Raw genomic sequence first — 25868 nt, forward strand, 5'->3', positions numbered from 1 at the left:
CACATTTATCAAGACTGTCTATGTCATTAGGTTAAGAGTTGCTCCATCTGCACAGAAAGTGCATGCAATGCTGTATTTGTTTTATTTAATTACTACCTTTGTCATTCCCCATTCAATAGACTTCTGGCAGCCCATGTGTAAAAATAATAATAACTAAAAAGTTAAAATTAACAATAACATTAACTCCAAGTAGTGAAGTAACAGGTAACTCCCAAATATGTGGTGAAAAAGGACAATTTTCATTATCTTCCTATAAGCCAAAAGTGTGGGAATCATCCAAAGAGGGCAACTATTCCAAGAGCTGGCTAACTACAGACAAAGACTTCACTAATGCCTTGCCAAGAGGGAATCCAAAGCACTCTTTTTGCAGGTTAATTGCACATGAATGGACAGTTTCTAGCCAGAAAAAAATGGTTCCTAAATACCCTGGATCCTGGTCAAAACCAGCATGTTGAATTGTATTTGGAACACACAGGAATCCAATGCAGTGCCTATTCCTTATGCTTCAAGCACCAATTGCAGGCAAAATGCCTTTGAATAAAACTGGTAAAAATAACAGAAGCCCACTTTGCTCAAATGTTTGGTATCCACACTGTGAGAACTTAGTACCTGGGTTATTACAGAACAGGGAACAGTCCTCTTCATCAGTCCCATCTGAACAATCTTTGTCCCCATCACAAATGTATTCATGGGGAACACACTCTTTTCCATTCTTGCAACGTAATTCTGCCCATCCACAGACCAGAGATGTCACAACTGTGGCCTTTGTAGTAAATGTAGAATGTAGAACAATAGGTGCCATTGTTGTGGTTGATGTAGTCCTGGGCACAAGTGTCATCAATTTTGTCTGTGGAACTGGTCTAGTTGTAGTATGAGGCAATCTAACAGTTGGATTTGAGACAGGAACCATTTGGGTTACAGCTAAAAAAAGTTGAATTGCAGATTAAAAGGGTTAATTTCACAGATCTTTATGAGTTCATGTATTTATATAGCACTATAGTTCTTGCATTTGATCATAATTTTTCTTCTTTTCTATGGAAAAATGGACTAGTTACCTAAAAACCCAAGAAAGCTCAACCAATATGGATTATATCATCCCTTGAGTATTTCAATCTCCCTTAAAAGATTGAAAGATGTTGTTAGCCTTCACATTAGAATGAAAATGTTTTACCTGTGTTTTTGAGGATTAGTCAGTTAAAAGAAAAAGAATCTACTTTTTTTCTTATTTAAAATGTGCTATAAAACTATCAGTATAAGATAGATTACATAAAGACACTGCATATCAAATAAATTAAGCAAAATCAAAACATATTTTACACACTAAGCGAAGACTATCTTTGGATTTAGGATTGTGAACCAATGATCAAATCTACTTTTATAGTAGAATTTTGCAGTACAGTAATAAGAGTTTTAGCTATCAGTGTACACAATTCTAATTATTACTCCTAAAAATTACTGGGGAAAGTTAAAAGATTAGTCATATGAGTAACAGCAGAAAAATTACTAGTGAAAATTAAAAGATTATTCATATGAGTGACAGCAGAAACATTAGCAAAAGCCCATTATGGACCCATTTTCCATTTCTGCTTTTATACTGAGGACTACTTTGGTGTGGTGGTTAAAGATACCAGGGGAGAAATTAAAAAGACCATGAGTTCTAGTTTTGTCTTAGGTACAGAAGCTGGCTGGGCGATTTTGAACCTTGGCAATGACAAACCACTTCTGAAAATCTTGCCAAAAAAACTGCAGAGACTTGTCTGATCAGTTTCAGGTCTGATTTGAAAGCACAACAACCAAACAAAAAAGCAAAAAACTAGTCTTTAAAGATAGCTAAATAGATGAAAGGTAGCTGGCAAGCAGCAGAGACAGAGCAGGCCGACCACCGGCTGGGCCACCAGCTGGCCCAGCCCAAGGGAGGTAAGGCACCCGCAGGAAAAGGGGAAAAAAATGGCGGACAGCCTTGCTTGGCGACCCCCCTGAAATGATTGATCGACCCCAAATGGGGTCGCGACCCATAGATTGAGAACCGCTGTGTTAAAAAGAGGCAAGTCACCAATACAAAGAATTTGATGACCACCCAAGTTTTAAAAATTTATCCCACCTTTTTTTTGTCTAACCACAAACATAGGTCTTCTGGGGGCAGAATATATCGAGCACTCCTTCCTGTAACCTTTTGCCTCTGGTCCCTAGGTTGCAACTTATCTTGGAAGGGTGCTCCACCATGAGGTGGTGGTGCTAATCTGTACTGCTAAAACATTATAAAGTATTATTAAGACTGGACAGCTGTTTTACACTATCTTTAATCTGCTGAACACTTTCTATTCAATTTGAGGCAAGCAGCAACATACCCCATTCAATTCAAGCATGATTGCCAGCACTTGGATCTTGGCTCAGATTCCAGGACTGTAATTTTTAATTGAGACCCAGAGGAACTGAGACCACAACCAAAGTGGTAGGTTGACATATAATTTGATTCTGTTTTTTTTTTTTAATCTTCTCTCAGTTCTATAAAGATGCTATTCTCTTCCAAGGGCTACAAAGGGCACGAAACCCAGGAATCTGGCAAATCAAAGCAAAGATCAACTCTAACTATCTGCCAGTCTTTCTTGAGACATTTAGGTATGGACTGGTCCTGCAGAAATTGTTTTAGCATATAGAAAGCCACCAATTCAATCTGCCACCAATACTATCCACCTACTGTCAAACTGGAAGTCACTCTCCAAGTAAAGCCTGTCCATCATTTACTATTCACTGGCAAGGCAAGGGCTTCCCTGGAACTTACCAGTTTCCAAATTTGTGTCAAAGATGAACAGGGCCTTTCTTACTTTAGCTGCTTGCACAGTGGAGGCCTTCATTGACTTCCTGTTCCAGACTGTAAGTGATGTGCCATTGAATGTGACCAAGTAAGGCCTATAAGCAGCTGCCACTCCATGGGTCCATCCCTGCTTCAGATTATATTTGCGGTGGTTGATGATATTCAGTGCATTAAGCACTGTGACAACAAAAAGAGTGCATTAGAATCTCTTTGGGACAGGTAGAAGCAAATACTCTAGATATATATTTTCTTTCAAGAAGCAATGAATTGAGTAGACTAACTTTAAAGCCCAAATCAGTTTCCAGATCTAATATTTTCATATGAACACTGCAATAAAATGATTTAGAAGTACTTAGAGCAATGTTTCTCAACCCTGGCAACATTTAATACTTTAAAACTTAAGAATTCCCCAACCAGCATGCTGGGATATGATGGGCTAAACGGCTCATTTTAACTCTTACCACAAACGTAACTTGTTCTGTAGCTAGTCAAATGTAAATATATGCCACTATCAGCAAATCAAATTGAAATGAGATAAATTGTGGGCTTGTACTATCTTTCCACACAGTTTTATATTTTAGCCAAATCTTCATAAATAATGGTTCTATTACCCCTGTCTTCTGAAGTCCAGAAAAAATAGCAGGAACTTATATCCAGAATTAACGGAGTATCTTCTGTCCAGGTTTTATTCCACACATTCTTGATTAGCCCACTTTTCAGAGGATGGAACTGGATGGGTTTGCCACTTTCAAGCCAGAACAGAGATTGCCTCTGCCAGTCTAGGTAGAGGTGCCATATAATATTCTTGAGGGTCGCATGATAGAGGATCTTTGTCACCAAGCCAACAAATGTAGTAGTCTTAATTTTAGTTCTGTCACAAGTTAACCAATAAAGATCTCCTGATGATATATCAACAGTTGCTGCACAGACTAGAAAGAAAAAAGGAAAATCAGTTTTGTTTCCTCCATAACGCTTAACTAACTTGCTGGATAGAAAATGGTCATTTGCTCTTTCTATGCAGAAAACTAAACCTTAAAAATAGAAGATACCAGCAGCAGAACAAGGCAGGAACTATTCAGATCCAAGATTCTTCGGTACAGACATAAAGTTCTACAATCTATGGAAAGTAACCCTCTCTCAATACAGTTAATATTCTTGCCAGGTATTACTCCTAGCTGATTATTAACTAAGAAAACATTTTTGCAGCTCCATTGTTATCTCCCAAGCCACATTGCCATCACCATCTACTACTTCCTACATTGTCATCATTCTGGAATTGAGGCAATGAATGCTCTAAATGTGCCTTGGCTAATAAAACAGCTTTATGCTTTCCTTCTATAATATGGATTCCTTTTCTCCTCTCTTGGATCAGATTAGAGAGGGCAAAGTAATAATAATAATAATAATAATAAAAAGTGTTAGTAGTGACTGTACTAGTATTTAACTGACATTTGGTTAATTCAGCAATATGAGGGAGAGAATGTCTGGTGTATCTGTTAAGGCATCAGGATAAAAACTGGGAAACTGTAAATTCTAGTCCCCACCGTGGGGACAAAGCCAGCTGGGTTTGATTGGAAGTTGGGGGTTCTACATAACAAGCATTCAGAATTATTTTCATTTAGTTTATCTAACGACACAATGAATAGATTAAAAACAAATGTACCATGCATATGAACTGCTATCCTTTCCTTTGTTTCATCTAAAACAAGAATAGTTCTTGACATCCGCACGTCCAAATCATTTTAGAAACAGCCCATTTGAGTTTAATAGTTATTTGTAGATATCCTAAACCAGGGGTCTTCAAACTTGGCCCTTTTATGACTTATGGACTTCAACTCCCAGAATTCCTCAGCCAGCATGCCTGGCTGAGGAATTCTGGGAGTTGAAGTCCACAAGTCATAAAAGGGCCAAGTTTGAAGATCCCTGGCCTAAACAGAACCTGTGTATACTTCTCAAGACTTTGACCCAATGATAAGGTGCTTAGAATCAATGTGGCCTCAGTTTTCTCTCTACAATTACTATTCTACAATGTAATAATTCCTAATCCAATCACTACATTCCAATCTTGTCAGTGGGCAATAATGTATTTGTGTTTAGTTCAAAATTAGTTTTTCTGCCTATTTTCATTTTTTTAATTCCTGACGTAAATTCCTAATAAAGAAGGGGCTATATTTTCTTTGTGATCCTAAAAATGTTCATCGGAAATATTAAAACTAACGTTCCGTATAGATACGGTGATTAAAACAAACAATCAGCATGCTCAAGATTCACCATCTATTTTTCCGGTTACAAATCTTCAGTTCTATCTTATTACCTTCTTTGCCAATATTTCACATTCAGAAATTGGTATGAAGTGACCTGTTTCTTTTCCTCCAAAAGAATCCAACAGATGGAATTACTTTAAGTTTAAACCATGTTTGATGGGCTTTTTAAAAGTAATTTCATCCTCAGCAGTGGTACCACCCATCATGTTCATAACCCCTTCAAATCAAAGGAAATTAATTACACAGTGTGAAAGTAACTTCCTACTGTTCTATCGGCATCTACCTCATGTTCACCTTCCTGAATGCACAACAAGATGCCTAAGCCAAACCTTCCAGTGGAGGAATGAGTCCTGAAGTAGTTATATACTACAGGGCCAAACTCTTCTACATAATTCTACAGCAGAGATTCTCAAGTTCAGCAGCTTTAAGTGATATGGACTTCAACTCCCAGAATTCCCCAGCCCGCATGCTGGGGTTGAGGAATTCTGGGAGTTGAAGCCCCCACCTCATAAAGTTGCTGAGCTTGAGAAACACTGTTCTACGAGCTTTGGCCTTCTGTTCCTGGATTTCATTATACACAGGATAAAAAATATTCCTAGTCAGTCGTGCAACTAGAAAACCTAAAAAATGTTGACATTAGTAAAAAATTCAGGCCTTTATGGCATTATACCAGAAAACCTATACTACTCCAGAGAGTAAACTACTGAGAGATCTAGTTATGAATTCTAGCTGCCAGAAACATCAATTTCTTTATTTTCATGGTTTTAACACTGACTGGAGGTAGCTCTTTTACACAGCTGCTAATAACCTGTAGGTTATGTCAAATTAGCCAGGCTTGGAGTAATTTTAATACTAAGAGCCGTATTATATTTTACTTATACCAATGGCTAGTGCTTCACCTGGTAAGTTTGTAGGTATTATTAATTTTGTCTTTGTTGCTATATTGTAGCGCATCAGTTCTCCTTTATCATCAGTCCAGTAGAGGAATCCTCTTTTCCAATCCATGTCCTGAAAATAGATTATTTCTGGCCATTCAGGTATCAGGGCTTGATGCTGCTGCACTAAATCTTCCGGTCCAATATGCATTTGGAAAATTTCATTGTCAGTAGAGTACACAACTTTCAACTCTGTCAAAGTACACATATGAAGAATATCAGTTTGGATACTAACTTCACCTATATAAAATATCTGATATTAGTGCTGCCTTGAATGGAGAAAATATACATAATGGTCTGGTTTCTAGTTATAAGCCATTCTTCAGAGGACTTGAAAATTGTTTTCATAAAAACAAAATTATGACATGAACAAACGTATTCTAGCTGTATATTTGTATTTGTCTGAAGTTCTGCTTTAAATCTTATGACAGCTGGCAAGGACTAGCTACTAACTGTACTGCCACTGGCTTTTGATGTATTAAGATAATAGATGACAAAGGGGATCAAAACGACAGGTAGTCTTTCAGTTATGACCACAACCGAACCCAAACTTTATGTTGCTGTAAAACATTTTTAAGTGAATTTGCCCCATTTTACGACTTTTCTTGCCACATTGGTTAAGTTGAATATTTGCCTTTGTTAAATTAGTAACATACTTAAGTGAATCTGGATGCCCCATTGACTTTGCTCATCAGAAGTTTGCAAAAGGGCATCACATGACCTGGGGACACTGCAACCATCATAAATATGAATCAATTGCCAAGCATCTGGATTTTGATCATGTGACCATGGGGATACTGCAACGATCATAAGTGTGAAAAATGGTCATAAGTCACTTTTTGCAGTGCCGTTGTAACTTTGAAAGGTCACTAAATGAACTGTTGTACGTTGAGGACTACCAATACCATTGCATATAATAGGTAGCTACCCAAACCATCATTAACCTATCTCTTCTTCCAAAAGCTAAAGCATATTCAGTATCTACAATAGCTGAAGTCTAAACTACAATGCTTATAACGAGTCTCAAAACTACTATTTAAAAGCTCAAGAGAGAATTCCCACCAATCTTCTGGGGACTTATGGTCTTCCAGTTGCTTCCAAGAGTTATAGACTTACCTCCACATTCACCAGAGGTTAGAAGAAAAGTATCCTTTGGACAGGCACATTTGTAGCCTTTGGAATGAATAGGTGACAAAAGACAAATGTGGCTGCACACTCCAGGTAAACATGCATTTGTGTTATCTAGAAATCAAGGGAATGTGTTAGTATTTGAGACTAATTAACCTCTTCTCCAATATGTTAAATCCAAACTATGTAATTATTTAGCATGGCATGCGAATTAGGGCTGTACAATGCTTTGGATACAAAGAAAAAGATGTTCCAGAGCATATGTGCAACACTTGGCTACAATCTCTTAAACCAAATCTTTTTTCCCCCAAGATTAAACTACAGCTACTAAAGGTGGCAACCAAATTCTACAAAAACATGTCTTTTTTAAAAAAAATTGCAAACAAGCGGTATGCAATCAACTCATGTGCTCTGAAGCAAATTTTGCCTTCAAACCTAAATGCTCCACAACTCTAGCATGAACCCAACAAAGACCTTTTAACCTTTGGCTCAAATGAAGTTGCTTTAGACATATCTCCTGGTTGCCTCTTCTACCTTCCCACATGTTCCTGATCATTTTTTTTAATCCAATCACTAATACATAATTCTGCCCAAGCAAGTTTAATACAATTGCTTATGAATTCCTACACCTACAGTGTATCTGAGAAACACCCATGGGAGAGAGAATGCAAATTATTTTTCTTACTAGCCCAGTCCTGCTTATGGCTTGCTAAAGGCATCAACTTACTTAGTGACTGCTGTAGCTCATGCACTACTGTGAATGAAGAGATCGAGGCATTCAGCAATATATCAACACCAGGTGCGCTGCGAGATGCAAAATGCAAGTGTGTTGCAGTGCTCCAGAAGAACAGATTTTCAAATACAGAAAGTCCTAGGGGATCCTGTTTTTTCAGCATTGTATCAGGGAACGTATATCTTCCAGATCCATCTACTTTTACTGTTTCAATGGACTAAAAAAAAGCATTGTGAAAACAGCATTCAGTCTTATGGGACTACCACAACTTAATTGTTTTAATTACCTAGCCATGTTTTGTGATAACCAAGGCAATTCCTGTATGGTATTTTGTGCCCAAATTCTTCAGATCATACGGTTTATGCATTGTGGCCCTCTTTATGGATTATTGCTAGCAACTCAACTAGGGGTCCAGTCAAACAGAAATTAATATCCCAAATATACCATAAATCCATAGCTTGGTTTCCTATCCTTGTGCATGTCCCCAGGGTTCAAACCCCTTCGTATCCTCATCTGATGACAATTATGCAGAGGATTAGATCAACTCAGTAAAATATTTTTGCTTTTGAACAGATATTTAAAAGAATTGTTTTGCCAGGTTGCTTAGCCTTATGTACAGTGGCAGGGATTTTTTTTTTTAATTCCCTGAGCATTTTCCAAAGTAATCTAAAAGCCAAATTAAAAATACTTTTAAGATTTTCACAAAGTTCAGTATCAGTGGAAATGTAGCAAGAATAATAAAGATCATTTCAAATTTAGCCCCCAAATTTACCCTTAGTAAAAGTCCTATCTAAAACTCTGTACAGATTGTCATTCTATGACCCCTTTGTTTGGCTCCCTAATGAAATAGATGGACTGCAACAAGTTTTAAAAAGTAATGGTTTCCTTGAGCAGAAACTTCAAAAATTGATATACGGTATTAAATGTCACAACAATATTACATTTAATTAAAGAACATAAACACGTTCTTAGGATTTGTTTTCATAAATCACCAGAGTCACAAGCCACAGGTAGCTTTGAATTTGGGATGGGCTGAATTGCACACCTTTTTATACAGACTGATCCAATAGAGTCTACCAGTGATGTAATCCAGAGTCAATCCCACGGGCTCTTCGGCGATCAGTACCACAAGTACGTGTCTGTCTGATCCATCCATCCCTGCAGCTTCTATTACAGTTCTGCCTTTTTCACCACAATTCACCCAGTACATGTATCTGTGATAAGACAGAAAACCAGAGCAAAATGCTTTAAGAGCAGCCATCTTGAAATATGACTTTTTAGTCACTCATCTAGTTTGTTCCCACACATGGAAGGATTTAAGCATTGTTAGATCAGGATCTTCTCAAGAGCTGAGCATTACTAGGTAATGTTGTACAGTATCAGGGGGACCAAAAAAATATAAAAATCAGGTTAAACATTTATCAAATTTCTAGGTCTAAAAATTTGTGAGATTACACCGCAGGTACTCCTCGATTTACGACAATTTAGCATTGCTAAGTAAGACATTTTAAAGTGAATTTTGCCCCATTCTACGACTTTTCTTGGCACAGGGGTTAAGTGAATCACTGCAGTTGTTAATAACACGGTTGTTAAGAGAATCTGACTTCCCCTTTGACTTTGCTTGTCCAAGATCACAAAAGGTGATCACATGACCCTGGGATACTGCAACTATCATAAACATGAGTCAGTTGCCAAGCATCCAAATTTTGATCAACCATGGGGATGCCACAATGGTCATAAGTGTGAAAACAATCATAAAGTAACTTTTTTTTAGTGATATTGTAACTTTGAACAGTCACTAAATGAACTGTTGTAAGTCAAAGAAAACCTGTATGTAAAGAAAGGCTTATGGAATTTCTGGAGGGGACAATGAAATCTTACTAGAATTGGTGATCTCCTGAAACTTTGGGCATTTTTAATAAATAATTTGGGTCCTGGAGATGTTATATGGGCAGGCTTCAGATAGCCTGGTACTAATTCGCATCACGTATGCATGAAATTATATCACTATTACAATACTGTGAGTACAGTAGTGTCTGTTCTAGAACTCGTACCTTTTTCCTGGAAATGTAATCAGCTGCTCTGGCACCAGATTTTTCTCTAGGACCTTTACATAGCCCCTACCGTCATTCAAGCCAGCAAAGATGGCACGTGGAAAATTGCTGGCCCAGTATAACTGCCCTGTGAACCAGTCTACAGAGATGCTGTTGATGCCACTGACATCTATAGGCAAAATTAGAGAAATTCAAGAAGACAAAATATGGAAAGAGTGAGTTTTTGTTATAGTCCGTCTGTAACTTGTAGGGTGCTGTAAAGGCCCTACATAGATAATCTTCTGTAGGAGGGCTCTTTACATCACTTCTTTCTGAGGTTTAAGAGGTCTCTGTGTAATGTTTTGCTTGCTATTTCACCTTCCTGTAAATTCACTTCATGATAATAGAATATATTCCATTTAATGGTCACCCACAATATTATTCATCAGTGTAATCAGTGATTATATCTTCATCAATGGCCATCCTCTATTATGTAGAAAATATAGAAAATGTTGCATTTTTATAAGTTCTAATCGTATAAACTACTTTTTACCCAAGAATTTGGAATTTGCTAAAATTGGATGCAGTACAATGGTGGGCAATTTAGAACCAATTTTGAGGCACCCTGGACAAACTTACGAAGGTTTGGACTGATAATACTAACAGCTGTCTGATCATAGGTAGTATACTTTAAATGCCAGCTCCTGGGAATAATAATAGAAGGGTATTGCCTACTTGTCCATGTTTCTGAAATTCATGAATACATCTGCTTAGCTATCAGGATTCTATTGGACTAAAAATGCTAGATTAGGCAAGCAATTAGTCCAATGTACAGTAGTTGGGACTTTTCCTTTGTTCATATCCACTGCTAATGGTTGCCTGTATGGATAACAATGGGAACTAAGCAGCTACACAGCTAATGCAAACATTTGTTTGTTACTTTGTATTTTTATTGCATTACCACAGTACAAATTGCATGCTATCTTCATTTGATTATAAAAAAAACAGCATCTAGTTCCTAATCAAGGGAGAACTTCAATCTGCCAAGAAAGAGAACATGCTTGAAACAACACGAGGCTCTGGTTATATCCATGAAGGCTTTTTCAGGAGTCCAGCAATCCTTCTTCCCAAATGTTCAGAGACCTCAGTATGGTTCAACTGCAAGATGAGTCTAACTACATTTAGAGAATTCTGGTAGAAGTACCTATGGTATGAGCAATATTCAACAAATCTAGTTCCTTGTGCTGTGAACCTGCTATTTTACATACTTCAAGCATTTATTCCAGGGAAGGGCAATTTTTTTGCTCTGGTGGTGATATTGTTTATTCTTTTTGTGGGCCACAGGTGGTATGGCTATATACCATGGAGCTGTGATGGCACAATGGTTAGAATGCTGTGTTGCAGGCTGACTCTGCTCATTGCCAAGAGTTCAATCGTGACCGGCTCAAGGTTGACTCAGCCTTCCATTTTTCTGAGGTCAGTAAAATGGGGACAATATGCTGACTCTGTAAACTGTTTAGAGAGTTCTGTAAAGCACTATGAAGCAATACATAAGTCTAAGTACTATTGCTATCTGAGCACGACATTACTACAATGAACGGGCGAGTTAACTGGAAATATCAGTGCCTTGTCCCTTGACATACATTACACATTGGTCTCCTCAAACTATAAAAAGTTGGGAAAATCTGCTCAGTATTGGTGGGAGAGATAGATTCAAGGACTATTATAGGTGATTTATACCATAGCAAGCTTTAAGATACACATTTTGCATGTTTAAGATACACATTTTGCATGAAGCAGTCGACGTGATGTGCCGGTGCCTGGAAGATGTGAGGGTCTGGATGGGGGTGAACAGGCTTAGACTCAACCCTGACAAGACCGAGTGGCTCTGGGTCTTGCCTCCCAAAGGTCAACTGGATGATCCATCTTTAGTCCTGGGGGGGGGCAAATCTACCTCCCTCAGTGCAGGCACGCAACTTGGGTGTCCTCCTGGACTCACAGCTAAATCTGGAACAACATCTATCGGCTGTGGCCAGGGGGACTTTTGCACAGGTTCGCCTTGTGCACCAGTTGCGGCCTTATTTGGACCGGGAGCCTTTACTCACAGTCACTCATGCCCTTGTCACCTCAAGACTGGATTACTGTAATGCGCTCTACATGGGGCTACCCTTGAAGAGCATTCGGAGGCTGCAGTTGGTTCAGAATGCAGCCGCGAGAGCGATTGTGGGCGCGCCGAGGTACGCCCACGTGTCACCTATCCTCCGCGAGCTGCACTGGCTTCCTGTGGGTCTCCGGACGCAATTCAAGGTGTTGGTTATCACCTTTAAAGCCCTTCATGGCATAGGGCCAGGTTACTTACAGGACCGCATTCTGCCACATAGTTCCCAGAGACCGGTGAGGTCCCATAGAGTGGGCCTCCTTCGGGTCCCGTCGGCCAGACAGTGTCGGCTGGCGGGCCCTCGGGGAAGGGCCTTTTCTGTGGTGGCTCCGACCTGGTGGAATCAACTTCCCCCCGAGGTTCGAACAACTCCCACCCTGCCAGCCTTTAAGAAGGCTGTTAAAACCCTCCTGTTCCGGCAGGCCTGGGGCTGATGTCCCCGGGGGGGGCCGGGATATGATCGGACTCGCGGTATGACTGTGGTATGACTGCTTTATTTTACTGTTTTATCGTTTTTAACTTTGTACGCCGCCCTGAGTCCTTTGGGATTGGGCGGCATATAAAAACTGTAAATAAATAAATAAATAAATAAATCTCAACCTCCTCAGAAAAAAAAGATCTTTAATTTTTACTCCCACCTATTCTGATAGGCTCTGGGAATTGTGTTCAGTTCTAAAGGAGTGCCACACAACTCTTATGAGTGAGGCATATTGGCTGTAAAAGTAATCTTGACAGATTTAAGATTCATCCCAAAGATAATTAGGATTCACCTAGAACTGAACAATTAACCAATGGAACAACCTGCCTCCAGAAGTGGTGAATGCTCCAACACTGGAAGTTTTTAAGAAGAGACTGGACAGACATTTGTCTGAAATGGTGTAAGGTTTCCTGCCTGAGCAGGGGGTTGGACTCGATGACCTCCAAGTTCCCTTCCAACTGTATTATTATTATTATTATTATTATTAGTAGTAGTAGTAGTAGTAGTAGTAGTAGTAGTAGTAGTAGTAATAGTAGTATAGAGGCAAAAATAGAGTACAAATAAAAGGGTTATTTTTGTTTCTGGATTTACCAGCAGTAAACAATTTTACCTGGATAAAGGATCATCTCACTTTTTCCAGATACATAAACATGCAGTTTTTTATCTTCACCAGCCCAATAATAGCTTCTCCTTAAGAGGTCATAAGCAAGAGAGACAGGCTTTGTTTTTGTAGTTACTAGAATCTCCAAGTGGTGTGTATTTAAATCCAGGAGAACAAGTTCTTGAGGGACAGCTAGTAGCATTTTGGTAGCACCATCTGAAAAAAAACCCTTTAATTATCTTTGCTCTAAGACATAGTCTAACTCAGCCATCCCAATTTGAAGTCCTCTTGATCTGTGCCGGCATTGCCCCTCTTAGAATTCTTAACCAACTGACAATATATAGCATTTAATTAGGTCTCAAAGTACTTGTAAATTCTGATTCCAGTGAAACTAAGAGATCTCATTTTTTTCAGCCATTAGACTAATTATATGTCAATTGTACTGTCCACCATAAGTTTACCTATAATACTGCAAATGGTTCCATTGAAGAGTTCATAGCCTTCAACACAGTCACAAGTAAAAGAGCCTAACGTGTTCTTGCACAATTGATTACAAGGACTGTATGCTGCTGCACATTCATCAATATCTGCAAAGAACAAGACACGCTGTTGAAATTTGCGATAAATTGTAAAAGCAAACTAGCAGGAATAGCCAACACGCCAGAAGATAGGCTAAAGATCCAGAAAGATCTTGACAGACAAGAACACCGGGCCCTATAAATTCAGTCTAAAATAAGGTTTTACACTTAGTGACACAAGAAAAGGTATAGAACTGGTGGAACCTGGCTCAATAGCAGCAGCTGTGAGAGGTATCTTGGAGTCCTAGTGGACAACCAGTTAAATATGAGCCAGCAGTGTGCACAGCAGCCAAAAAAGCCAATGAAATCCTAAGGGATAGAATCAAGATCATGGGACATATTAATACCACTTTATAAAGCCTGAGAATACTGCATCCAGTTTTGCTCATGTTGTAAAAATGTTGAGACTGTGGAAAAGGTGCAGAAAAGAGCAACAAAGATGATTAGAGGGCTGGTGGTTAAAACATGAAGAACGATTGCAGGAATTGGGTATGTGTAGTCTAGAGAAAAGGACTAGGGGTGACATGATGACAGTGTTCCGATATTTGAGGGGCTGCCACAAAGAGGAGGAAGTCAAACTATTTTCCAAAGCACCAGAAGGCCAGACTAGAAGCAATGGATGGAAACTAATAAAGAAGAGAAGCAACCTAGAACTAAGGAATAATTATCCTGAGAGTGAAAACAATTAACCCGTGGAACGGATTGCCTTCAGAAGTTATGAGTGCTCCATCACTGGAGGTTTTTAAGAGATCGGACAGCCATTTGTTTACAATGGTATATAGCCGTGGCGGCGAACCTTTTAGAGACCGAGTGCCCAAACTGCAACCCAAAACCCACTTATGCATCACCGGGTGCCGGGTGGGCATGGCCACCGAGTGGGTGTGGCCACCAAGCTGTCGGCTCGTGCTCACTCATTCGCTCGCTGTCTGCTCCGACTTGTGCTCGCTCTCAAACTGTTCTGCAGCAAATGCTGCTTCCCCAGAAAGTTGCTCCTTTTATAGCCTCTCGCCTATTCCCAGACTGTGCATGCGCGGAGGAGGGAGCAGCTTGGCCCAGCAATGGCTCGTGTGCCACCAGAGACGGCGCCGCGTGCCGCCTATGGCACGTGTGCCATAGGTTCACCACCATGGGTATATAGGGTCTCTTGCTTGTGCAGGGGTTTGGACTAGAAGATCTTCAAGGTCCCTTCCAGCTCTATTATTCTAATGCTATTGTTACTGGCATAGTTTAATTGACTAATACATTAGGAAATATAGTTTCAATTTTTTGGTAAGTTCTCATTTCCATTTCAAAAGTTCAGCTCATTCAATTGCTGAATTTGAAGCAGCTATATAAGCTAAAGTAGTCAGATTCTCCATATGTATTTGTTACAACTTACGATTGAGAATATCTATGAATCCAGCTGAGAGATTGTCTCTTTGCATTCATACCTGTACAGTTCTGACCAGCAGCAAGAAGTTTCCAGCCAGCAGCACATGAACAATTGACACCCCAATGTGTGTCTGTACATTTCTCCATGCAGCCACCATTATTCAGAGAGCACTTTTTGCCTTAAAAAAAAATAGAAGAATTAATCCCCCTGTTCAAGTCTTGCTTAGTAAAAAATATTAACAGATCAATGTGTTAGGGTTTATTACCACAAGACCAGGGTTCATCAGTGCCATCCAAGCAATCTGCATCTCCATTGCACATTAGAGATTCCAAAATGCATTTTCCTTTATCACAATGGAACATTGTTTCTGGGCAGTTAACTGTATTCCAGAAATAAAAAAAAAAGGTTTATATATGGTTCACACTGATTGCAAGTCAATCTGTCATCAACATAACTTCATACATCCTTTTCTTGAAGGCTAAAACCTGCTTTCTCAACCTGCTTCATGACATGATGCAGTTACCAAAATCATTTTATTAGGACTGCTACTGTATTCAATTAAACATATAATAGTAAACAAGATACAAGTTACTGATATTAAATTTAAATAACTAAATTTCATTTTTGATGTGTGCCATTGTAAAAAATGATCTTATCTTATATTTAAGACGCACAGTTAAATACTAATTCTGGAGAATAAAACATTGTTACTTTTCAGCTGCTTTTTGTCTTTGGTCTCCTCTTTTTCAAAATAAGAAATGCCACATTTTAAAAAAAATGAGTTATTTTCCTGCACAGCATGAATCCTAATCAGCCGCTCAGTCTGCTGGGTGGAAGTCATAGTATATTTCTAATTCCTCTCAGCAATACTAAAATTTGTACATAAGGTAGCTACCTGCAATATTTGCAGATAATGTTAAAAACTGCTGCCCACATGTTTTGATTAACCAAGTAGTTTATCAAATATAAAATCCTTGGTCTATATCACTGGACTCTGAGGATTTTATATTTGATAAACTACTTGGTTAATCAAATACTTGAGACATTTGAATATGGGACTAACTGTATTCTACAGACAGTGCCCAACAAATGAAAGATGGAAACCACTATAAATAGTACCCATGACTTGACTGATTACGTGCCATCAAGTTAGTGGGGGCTCTAGAAATTTTCTCCAGGAGGATATGTCCCTAACCTGGTCTTTCAGGTGCTCCAGTGGTTTACCCATTGCCACTGTAACCAAGCCCATCCACTACATAGTCAAATTAAAAAAAAAATATTCTTATTAAAATAAAAAGCGGTAAAACACATCCATAATGGCCTGTCCCACCATGAGGAAGGAAGAGAAAGGAGTTCAACTTCGGCTTCCCAGGCCTAGCTTGGTCAATTATCAATGCATTTATCTCTGTAGAAGGAATATTAAACACTAAAGTTCATAAAATTCACCTGAGCAGAATGACAGGGGGTTTTTTTGTTCACAACACAAAGATATTAACAATAATGGGAGCAAAATAAATTTAAGGTTATTCTTACTGTGAAATACTGCCATATTTTTGGGGTTTATATATTAGATCATGCTTCACTGTTATTTATTATATAATTATGTAGTTATTAATACTATAAGTTGTTTATATCCCTCTTGTAGTCTGCCACTCTATAGCAGTGTTTCTGAGCCTTGACAACTTTAAGACATGTGGGCTTCAACTTCCAGAATTCTCATACTGCCCAAGGAATTCTGGGAGTTGAAGTCCACCATGCCTTAATGTTGCCAAGGTTGAGAAACATTGTTCTCTAGCAGGGGTGGAGAACAATGACCCTTTTATGACTTGTGAAGTTGAAGTCCACATGTTATAAGGTGGCGGTCATTCCCCATCTTTGTTCTATAAGAACCATATTGGATATGCATTCTTTATTATGATGAATTAGCTGGATTTGTATACATCAGTGGTGGTGAATCTATGGCACGGGTGCCAGAGGCGGCACTCAGAACCCTCTCTGTGGGCACACGTGCCATCGCCCCAGTCCTAGGCCTTCAGCTGGGTTTTATAAAACCTTTTCACTTTAGGCCTTGCCGCTGTGTACAAAAAAAAAAAGGTTCAATCAATCAGTCAATTTCAACTCCTCACAGGGAAAAAAAAGATCTTGCAAAGTTGGGATTGATTGAACTTTTTAGTCCCACCCAGTCTGCTGTTACCACTGCAGCCACGACCACTCAATGGGCCACACCCACCCAATGGGCCACACCCACCCGGCACCCAATGATGCATAAGTGGGTTTTGGGTTGCAGTTTGGGCACTCTAAAAGGTTCGCCATCATTGGTATACATTCATGGGTAGATCAAGTTGCTTACCACAGAACTCTTCATCCGAGTGGTCCCCACAGTTGTCAATGCCATTGCACTTCCAGTCTTCCATAATACAGACTTTGTTCTTACACTGCCACTGTCCATCTAAGCAGCTACTGGGTGAGCAGTTGGCTTCATCCGAACCATCTATGCAGTCCACGTGATCATCACATACATCCCTTGGGTCAATGCATTGATTGTGGCTCTGGCATGGAATTTTTTTCTCTGCACAGACTACATTAAAATTATAATATCAGAAGATACCATTTTTCCGCCTTCTCATTCATTCTATTACTAGTATAAACTGGACTGTCCTGATTTCTGTCTCCTCCAAAGCAGACTTTGTAATGGCTATATTAGAGAGGGTTGTACCTTTTTCAAAAGAGGTGAGGAAAGTTCCTTTTGTCCATCCAGGACAGCAAAAAAAGTTTTAGAAGTGCATGGAAAACTCAAGCATTGCATTTTGTATACACAGGACTGTATAGTTAGTTCTTAGTATTTTTAATTAAGGACCACTAGTAGGATGTTTGAACAAAAATCTTTGCCTCCAAATCCTTGAAAAGACTGGGCTAGATGATATTATTATTATTATTATTATTATTATTATTATTATTATTATTATTAATATTAATATTATATAAAACCATTCCATAGTTCCAAAAAGAAATCAAGAGGTCTTCTATGTTCATATATAAGACTACTGGGGTGATCTTTAGGGACAAGTTTATTTTCTTTGCTAAGGGATTTTCTTTCCTAATCTTAAAACATTTTTCTCACTTTTTTTCTTTGAGAAATGTGGGGTCTCAGTTTTCATAATTCCTAACCAGCATAGCCAACATACTTAAAGGATACCTAGGCTAAAGAGGCCTGTATTATCATCTTCAGCTAACAATACACCTTCAGGCCAAAATTCCAGTGGCAACTCATCTCTCTAAAATACCATTTAACCTCATATATTTCAAGATGTTTAAGAAATAGCAACCAGAAAAGCTGCATAGAAAAGGCAAACTACTTTTGCTTTCTTCACAAGAGTCACAATGCTGGACTCGTGATCCAAGATTCTAAATGTTAGTTAGCAGGGCAGATGTAGCCAAGAAGGGCATGAAGATAACTCGCTCAGCAGCCTACTTTAGTTCCTAGACAAGAGAAGTCCTTCTAATATAACTTCCCCAGCAGCCATTCAGGTTAAACTCAAGATTAGTAACCAAAAGATGTGATAGACCCAAGTAGCCAAGATTCAGAACAGAAATGAACAATTTTCAAAGGGGGGGGAGGGAGAAATGAAAAAAAAACCTTAAGTTATTGCTTAGATTAACACCCTAATTACCTACAAGAAACAACTGCACTTCTTTTTGATGACATCATTATGTCATCATCCCACACATTACAGTACCTTCCTTCCTTCCTTCCTTCCTTCCTTCCTTCCTTCCTTCCTTCCTTCCTTCCTTCCTTCCTTCCTTCCTTCCTTTTTGGCCAAGGAGAAATTGCCCACTTCTGATTGAAAAAATTCTTTCCACAGATTTACTAAGGGAATCCAATACTGTAAGATTTAATACTGAATGCATTAAAGCCCACAATGGGCCACAGACGTGGTGACCACTGTTGGGACTCTGCATTTTGAACACTTTTCCTTGGCATGGAAAGTCTTAATTTTCTTGCCTCTACACAATATCATGTGTTCAGGTCTGTCATCATTGTTATTTCCTAGTATATTTCTATGTAAACCAGGGGTCTTCAAACTTGGCCCTTTTATGACTTGTGGACTTCAACTCCCAGAATTCCTCAGCCAGGCACACTGGCTGAGGAATTCTGGGAGTTGAAGTCCACAAGTCATAAAGGGGCCAAATTTGAAGACCTCTGATGTAAACTGTCACTCTGCACTGTCTTTACAGTAACAGAAGGTATACCATGCCTTCTATGCTGCAGAGTCAAAAGCTAAAGTTGCCTAATCTAGCATAAAGCAATTTTCAGATGATTTTTTTTCCACACAAGTATCTGTCTGCAGAGTTTTTACAAACACAATTCTTCAAATTATATTTTTCTCTCTATGCATACTTTGTAATTTACAATACGGTTTTCTGCCTTTTTCCAAATTACACCTTATTATCTATCAGCTTCTCTTTTAATAGCAGCATCATGAAGACAGCCTGCTTTGGATTTTAAAGGTAACACATACCACAATTTTCTTCATCCGAGCCATCCAGGCAATCGCTGGTACCATCACAATGCCACTTAGCAGCAATACATGCTCCGTCTTCACACTGCCAGGCATTTGGATCACCACCACATTCTGCCACTATAAAAAAAGAAACAAAAGCAGGCTCAATGGTTACACTTAAATTTACCTCTAAGAATGGCTCTACAGAAACTTTCCCCAATAGAATATTATCCCCCAGTCGATTGGGATGAACCTATTCAGAATTCCCAACTCCTCTTTCCTGCATTTGAATTTTGGGACTACAATTCTATAAAGCACCACGCTAATCTATAAGACAGCTGCACAAGATGATTTTGTTAAACAAGTTGGTTTATGAAGTAGTTACCACAACAGGTACGCCTCAGCCAAGAGCTCAGGGTTAAGCAGACTCTGTAATTCAAAGAGGAAGCAAGCTCTCATCACAAAGGCAATCCACTAAACTGCTCCTGAAGATGCCAGTGAGCAATGGTAAGTCCTTCTATTCCATAGGAATCTGATGCCATTGTACACTAGAATTCAAAATAATCAGTAGTTCCATAAAGGTAAGGTACAACACACATGCAGTTATGCCATGGAGTGGCATTCTGTTCCTGGCTGATTGCCCATCTAAAGCTCCTGCCACAAGGCAAGCTAGAAAGGCCAACCCTCTCTAATCTGGTTACCTTGGATGAGATGGACCATAGTTCTCAACTCCGGACAGTGCAACTTACAGCAATGCCGTCTATTAGGAAATGAGAGTTCCCATTCAATGCAAATCAAAGCCACTCTGATTATTCCAGGCATGTCAAACTGCCGGCCCACAGGCCGAATGTGTAATGATGAAACCACACCTACCCCATTGCCGGCAATGGGGAAAAAGTCATGTTATGTCATGCGACGTCATGTGACATCGTGAGTTTGACATGCCTGGATTATTCCGTCATAAGCTTACACTATCCAAGCTGATACGTTTGAAGAAATCAGTTATTGATGCTTTATGAACCCTAATGAGTCCATGATTTTATTTTTTTTCTTGTAATTTCACAAACAGTATGAATTACTGTAACCTAGTTAAAAGCTCATTAGCTCAGCCATCACTGTATTTTAAGGATTGAGTAATAATATCAACTTTAGCCAGACATCCACATAATAGTCTTCATTATTGACTCTTCATTGCTAAGTCTTATCAAAATTGGATTTTATTTTTTTTGGATTGCATACACCACTGAATATGGCAAAAGTCATAAAGTCTACTAAATATTCAACACCTTGCTTTGTAAACTCAACTTAGGCTTTTTGACAATCAATGACAAGACAAAATGTCAAATTATTCATTTGCTATTAGTCATGATGGTCTGGTATGTTGAATTTATAGTCCAGAACATGTGGAGGACACTAGGTTAAGCAATTAACATTGCTTGTCTTACTTTGATCTGCTATATCAGATAAAAGGGCAAAGGTCTATGGAGATTATTGCATTGCTTTACTGTTTGAAATTCCTAGATAAGATAAGACTATCTGGTATACTCCAGATATTTTGGACTATATTTTCAAGGTCTTTCACCAGCGCCATACTGGTTATAGCTGATGGGAAATGAAAATATCTCAAGAGCAAAATATTATATTAACTGTAACCAGAATTTCTTTGAAACATTAGACTTAGAATTTATTTGAACAAGGCATAGCTCTCTGGAATGAGTATCTTTTCCTTTCCTCTTTCCCCACCTATGTACAACAATCCATTTCCTAGGTAGGTTGGTCCCTATTTATCTGGGGTTAAATAGAATATCCTAAACACCTGGGCTGTGTCATTATACAGACTGAAGGCAGAAATATAGCTTTGTGGGAGGTACAAACTAAAACTAGCAAATTTAGGCAAAACTAGCAAGAAGCAGCAGACATGGGCCCAGGTTGAAAAAAAAACATGCTATTCAACTAAGAGCAATTAAGGATGCTTGCAGTGTCTGCTTCTTGCCTTTTCAACTTGTATATGTTGAAATAATACTAAGCAATATAGAAAACACCAGCCTTAACTCTAGTACTGTTCTTACTTAAATAAATGCAAGTAGTACTAAGCCAGGACTAGGCAGTTTTGAGCTTGTGTAAACTTTCTTTGGGGTTTCCTGGTTTACTTGCCCCAGCCCCCCAAAAAAACAACCCGCCATGCAACCCGCCAAAAAAACAACCCGCCTTCTCCTCTTAGTACTGTATTGCAGAAAGTGAGCTGCTACAGCCCAACGTTTTGCCTGACCTATATTCCCTTGTTCCTTCCCAAGCTTCAAAAATATGGTAAAAGTATACAAACTAGTCACCCTCACTTCCTTGTACAAACTGCCCACAACTATTTTATCACCTATCAAAAATCCCAGCTTTCTCACCAAATTAAAAAAGATTGGCCCCTCCCATCTCCAAATCCAGCACCTTTGAATTCAGTGCCCAAATGTTTGTTTCTTAGCCCTCAACTGCATGGAATGACTTTGAAGAACTTACTGCAAAGTTCATCTGAACCATCGGGGCAATCTTCTTCTCCGTTACAAAGCCATGAAAGAGGAATACACTTATCTTCACAAACAGCTTGCATGGTGGCATTACAAGGTCTTCCATCTGGAAGAACAAAAGCGCAGAATCAAAAAAACAGTCAGCACAGACCACATAAGATTTCAGCCATGAGTACATGATTAAGAATCCATCCTGAAATGTAGCCCAATGGTCAATTAAACCTAGAGAATCACCATTTTTATGGTAGCAATCCATGTTATTAATTACCCAAAATTATGGTAGCTGACTCAGAATTATGAGAGCAACTGTTCCAAAAGACCTGGATATAGAGACAGTATAACTTGGGGAAATCTGATTCCAAATATTTCTATGCTGTTGTTTGGGCATAATGCAATTTGAAATGTATTTGGACACACCTGACCCATCTTAAAGCAACTCTGCTTTTTCTGGAGCCACAGCTGCCCCCCATGCAAAACAAGGCCTCTGATTTAAGGTGAACTTAACAGGAGTAAATGTGGATGCATATCACACTCCAAATCAGTTTGCCCTTTGAATCAGGATTTCTGCACAGCCATTTTTCTGAAAACCAAGGCAGGAGGCATTCAAAAAAGATCTAAATAGCAATACCCATTTTTTTAAAAAAAAGTACTGAGTATTGTAATATCAGTTTAAACCAGGGATGTCCAACCTTGTGGACTTCAACTCCCATAATTCCCCAGGCAGCCATGCCAACTGGGGGTTTCTGGGAGTTGAAGTCCACAAGTCTTAAAGTTGCCAAGGTTGGACATCCCTGGTTTAAACCATTAGGTTGGAATTTTGATGGCTAAAATTAGGGCTGAAATATACTTCCAAAGCCCCTTACCAATTGGCCCAACAAGCAGGGCTCACCCAGTCAAATTTTCCTGAAGGGAGCCTTAACAACAGATAAGAACTCGCCCATCCAAATCTACCACTCAATGATAATTCACGAACTATAAGCTATACTGAAAAGACCCCAGAATACTAAAAAGCCAAAAGCAAATATGCAGTTTGCAAGGAAACTACATAGACATGTCCACATAAACTGAATGATTTCTGAATTAATAACCCTGAACCTAACATGTACAGGTACATGACTATCAACTGAATCTTACACAAGTGAGGCTTATTCACTGCCACTCCCAATTACCAGTATTTTATCCAAGAGCCCACTGAGAGATTTTCTGCACTATTACCCTAAACTCCTTGATGCCTATGAATGGTTGGAATGAAGCCAGCTTTAAAAAAACAAAAACCCCTGCCAGGGTTTTAATCCTTTCCTCTAGTCATAATGATGGCTGACCTTCTGTCCAGGTCATATTTACCACTGTCCCTGACTGGTAGATTCTGCTTCTTTACTCTTCCTGGATAGATAAAAAGTAAAGACCACACCTTTACTAGCAGTAGGTTCCCTCATTTGGGCTGGAAGAAAAAAAAATGGCAAAACTATCAGTCCCCCCCCCCATTTAAATAAAATTAAAACAAGCAAGCCCATCTTTTTACTCTTTCATCAATAAACTCGTAGGAAAAAAATGTCCATTGTTATCTTTGTATCATTGTTTAATTAAGCCATGATAAGCACAAAATACACTCCATTCTAGGAAACCTTCCCCCCCCCAAAAAAACGGGGGGGGAGACAAAAAAAGACCCGTCTCACCTCCGCTGGGCGACAAGCGACCCCAGCCACTCAATGCAGCCAAAACCAGGAGAACACCGTGGAGCATAAAAAGCTCCATGACTAGGGAGAAAAAGCACAGCGAACCAGCGCTGTCTAGGACAAGCCGAGCAGGGGGTGAAGTTAAAAAAATAAATAAACCACAAATGGCAATCTAGCAGCGCCGCCTCGGGGAAGCTTTTATGGACCGCCCAAGTCCCATTGGGCTCAGCTGGGCGCCAATCAGCGCTTCGGGTCCGGTTTCACTCAAGCCGCTGCTACCGACGCGCCCGCAAGAGGGCGTCGTCGTGCGCGGCAGTTGCCATCCTGTCCGCACTTAACTAGGGGATAGGGAACGGCGGCGCTGCCTGAGGTGATTTTACTTTTGGATAAAGCCCTGCTCGAGAATCCTATTGAATTGCTCGATGCTATAAGTGCTTGCCAGATAACTTTGCGTTCTCACCTGCACGTCAACGTGCTTACCAGATCATTTGCTTCTGTGTAAGCGTACAGAAGGTTGCAATTCAAGCTTTGCAGGATTATAACGCTCATGGCACTTGGCCTCTATAATACACAGCTTATTAATTTGCTTTTCGTTTTTATTCTGTATTTTCTTCTTTAGTTAACAAAGTAGACTCCTCACTTGATCGTAGATGTTTGATATAAATGGTTGTGTTCCTTAAGGGAAGAAATGCTATTTTTTTCCCTCCTCAGTCCCAGGAGTAAATTTAGTGGATTCCATCTGCATCTGCAAAGATTCAGCTATTGAACTCATTTTCTGGCTTGTGGGCACCAGAAGGTGGAATTTCTTACCTAGAAGAAACTTGCCAGTTGCAGTTATTTTTAATGGCATGAGATCTGTGCCAGAAAACTGACATTGTCCACCCCACACATACACATACCCAAAATATCTGAACTCTTCAACCATGCCATCTCAATTAGAGATTATCAAGGTCTGGATTCACGTAACATAATGCATTAATCTCCTGGGTTACATTTCCACAACACATCAGGCTAAAACAAGTGACTAGCTTGTGATTCAGTGTTGTATAAAATTAGCCAAAAAACTGCTCCCCCCATCAGTCACACTTTACAACAATATATCCCATCCTCAGCAACTTTAAGAAGTATGGATTACAACTCCCAGCCAGTGCTGTTAGTGTTATCAGTGATAATGGATACAGGTGTTGCCAAACCATAAAGCCAACTATGAAATAAATAAACTTCAGAATATTGAATCCTACTTGTTAAGAATCTGGTCTGGATTTTCCTCCCCTCCACCTCATTTCAAAAAGTAGTGAAAATGACTTTGTGTCTGAAACAATATATCTAGCTTAGGGTTAAGAGAATTATTTTCTTCTAGTACCATCTTTTTAAAATGGATTGGGGATATGTTTCAAATTCATGTTTTAAAAAAATTGTCTCTTCTCTCTCATACACACATTAGATTAATTGAATGCATTGATAATTACTTTCACAACTTCATGCAATTTTTATAATGTAATATAAAGACTGTTATAGTCATCCTAATAATTGTCTTTTGTACATATTACGATTGCTTCTTGGTTACATTATCTAAATTGTGCACTTGCACACCAATAGCAAATGGAATTTTAAAGGATATTTAAGCTATTTGAAAGTGATGTTCATCATAAAGATGTGCTTAAGGAGTACAGCATTCCCTTAGTTGCCTAAATTAATAAAATTGGCATTAACAGCACAATCCTATTCTTTTGAGTTCAATGGAACTTAATTTCAGAAAAAGGGTGCATATTTTCTATTACACTTGCAAGAAAAAGGAAACAAAATTGTAAATCCAAAATTTTAGAATGTATTTCTTTATTAAAATACCAAGTAATAGCAATAATAAAAATAGATTGATTTAAATAAACTACGTACCAATTATATTTTACACATAGACAATAGAAAAAAATTGCTTAATGGACATCTCTCTTTTCTTTTTTTAAAAAAAAACAATTTCAGAGACTGGCAGTGGACACAGGCTAAAAATAAATTGTTGCAAGCAGGATGCAGATTTATCCTTTCAATATTATATGATTTCTTTTCGCTATTCTGCACAAA

General features: G+C 38.9%; 1 protein-coding gene across 1 annotated transcript in view; it reads right to left on the reverse strand.

Moving 5' to 3' along the window:
* The window catches only part of LOC120308744 (low-density lipoprotein receptor-related protein 2-like), a 49470-nt gene extending 25553 nt beyond the window's left edge, over nt 1-23917 (reverse strand). Inside the window, exons 1-16 of the mRNA XM_039345206.1 lie at nt 23790-23917; nt 22106-22219; nt 19616-19735; nt 17446-17673; nt 15361-15474; nt 15154-15273; nt 13607-13732; nt 13155-13361; nt 9930-10098; nt 8921-9089; nt 7870-8092; nt 7131-7256; nt 5979-6206; nt 3427-3744; nt 2783-2992; nt 610-921 (exon numbers count right to left, since the gene is read on the reverse strand). Of these exons, the coding sequence (XP_039201140.1) occupies nt 610-921; nt 2783-2992; nt 3427-3744; nt 5979-6206; nt 7131-7256; nt 7870-8092; nt 8921-9089; nt 9930-10098; nt 13155-13361; nt 13607-13732; nt 15154-15273; nt 15361-15474; nt 17446-17673; nt 19616-19735; nt 22106-22219; nt 23790-23868 (2863 nt within the window). The 5' untranslated portion in view covers nt 23869-23917. The remainder of the gene's footprint in view (nt 1-609; nt 922-2782; nt 2993-3426; nt 3745-5978; nt 6207-7130; nt 7257-7869; nt 8093-8920; nt 9090-9929; nt 10099-13154; nt 13362-13606; nt 13733-15153; nt 15274-15360; nt 15475-17445; nt 17674-19615; nt 19736-22105; nt 22220-23789) is intronic.
* Nucleotides 23918-25868: the final 1951 nt, after the last annotated feature.

This window comes from Crotalus tigris, unplaced genomic scaffold (assembly GCF_016545835.1).
Source record: "Crotalus tigris isolate CLP2741 ecotype Arizona unplaced genomic scaffold, ASM1654583v1 scf7180000017946.1269602, whole genome shotgun sequence".
Classification (NCBI taxonomy): Eukaryota; Metazoa; Chordata; class Lepidosauria; order Squamata; family Viperidae; genus Crotalus; species Crotalus tigris.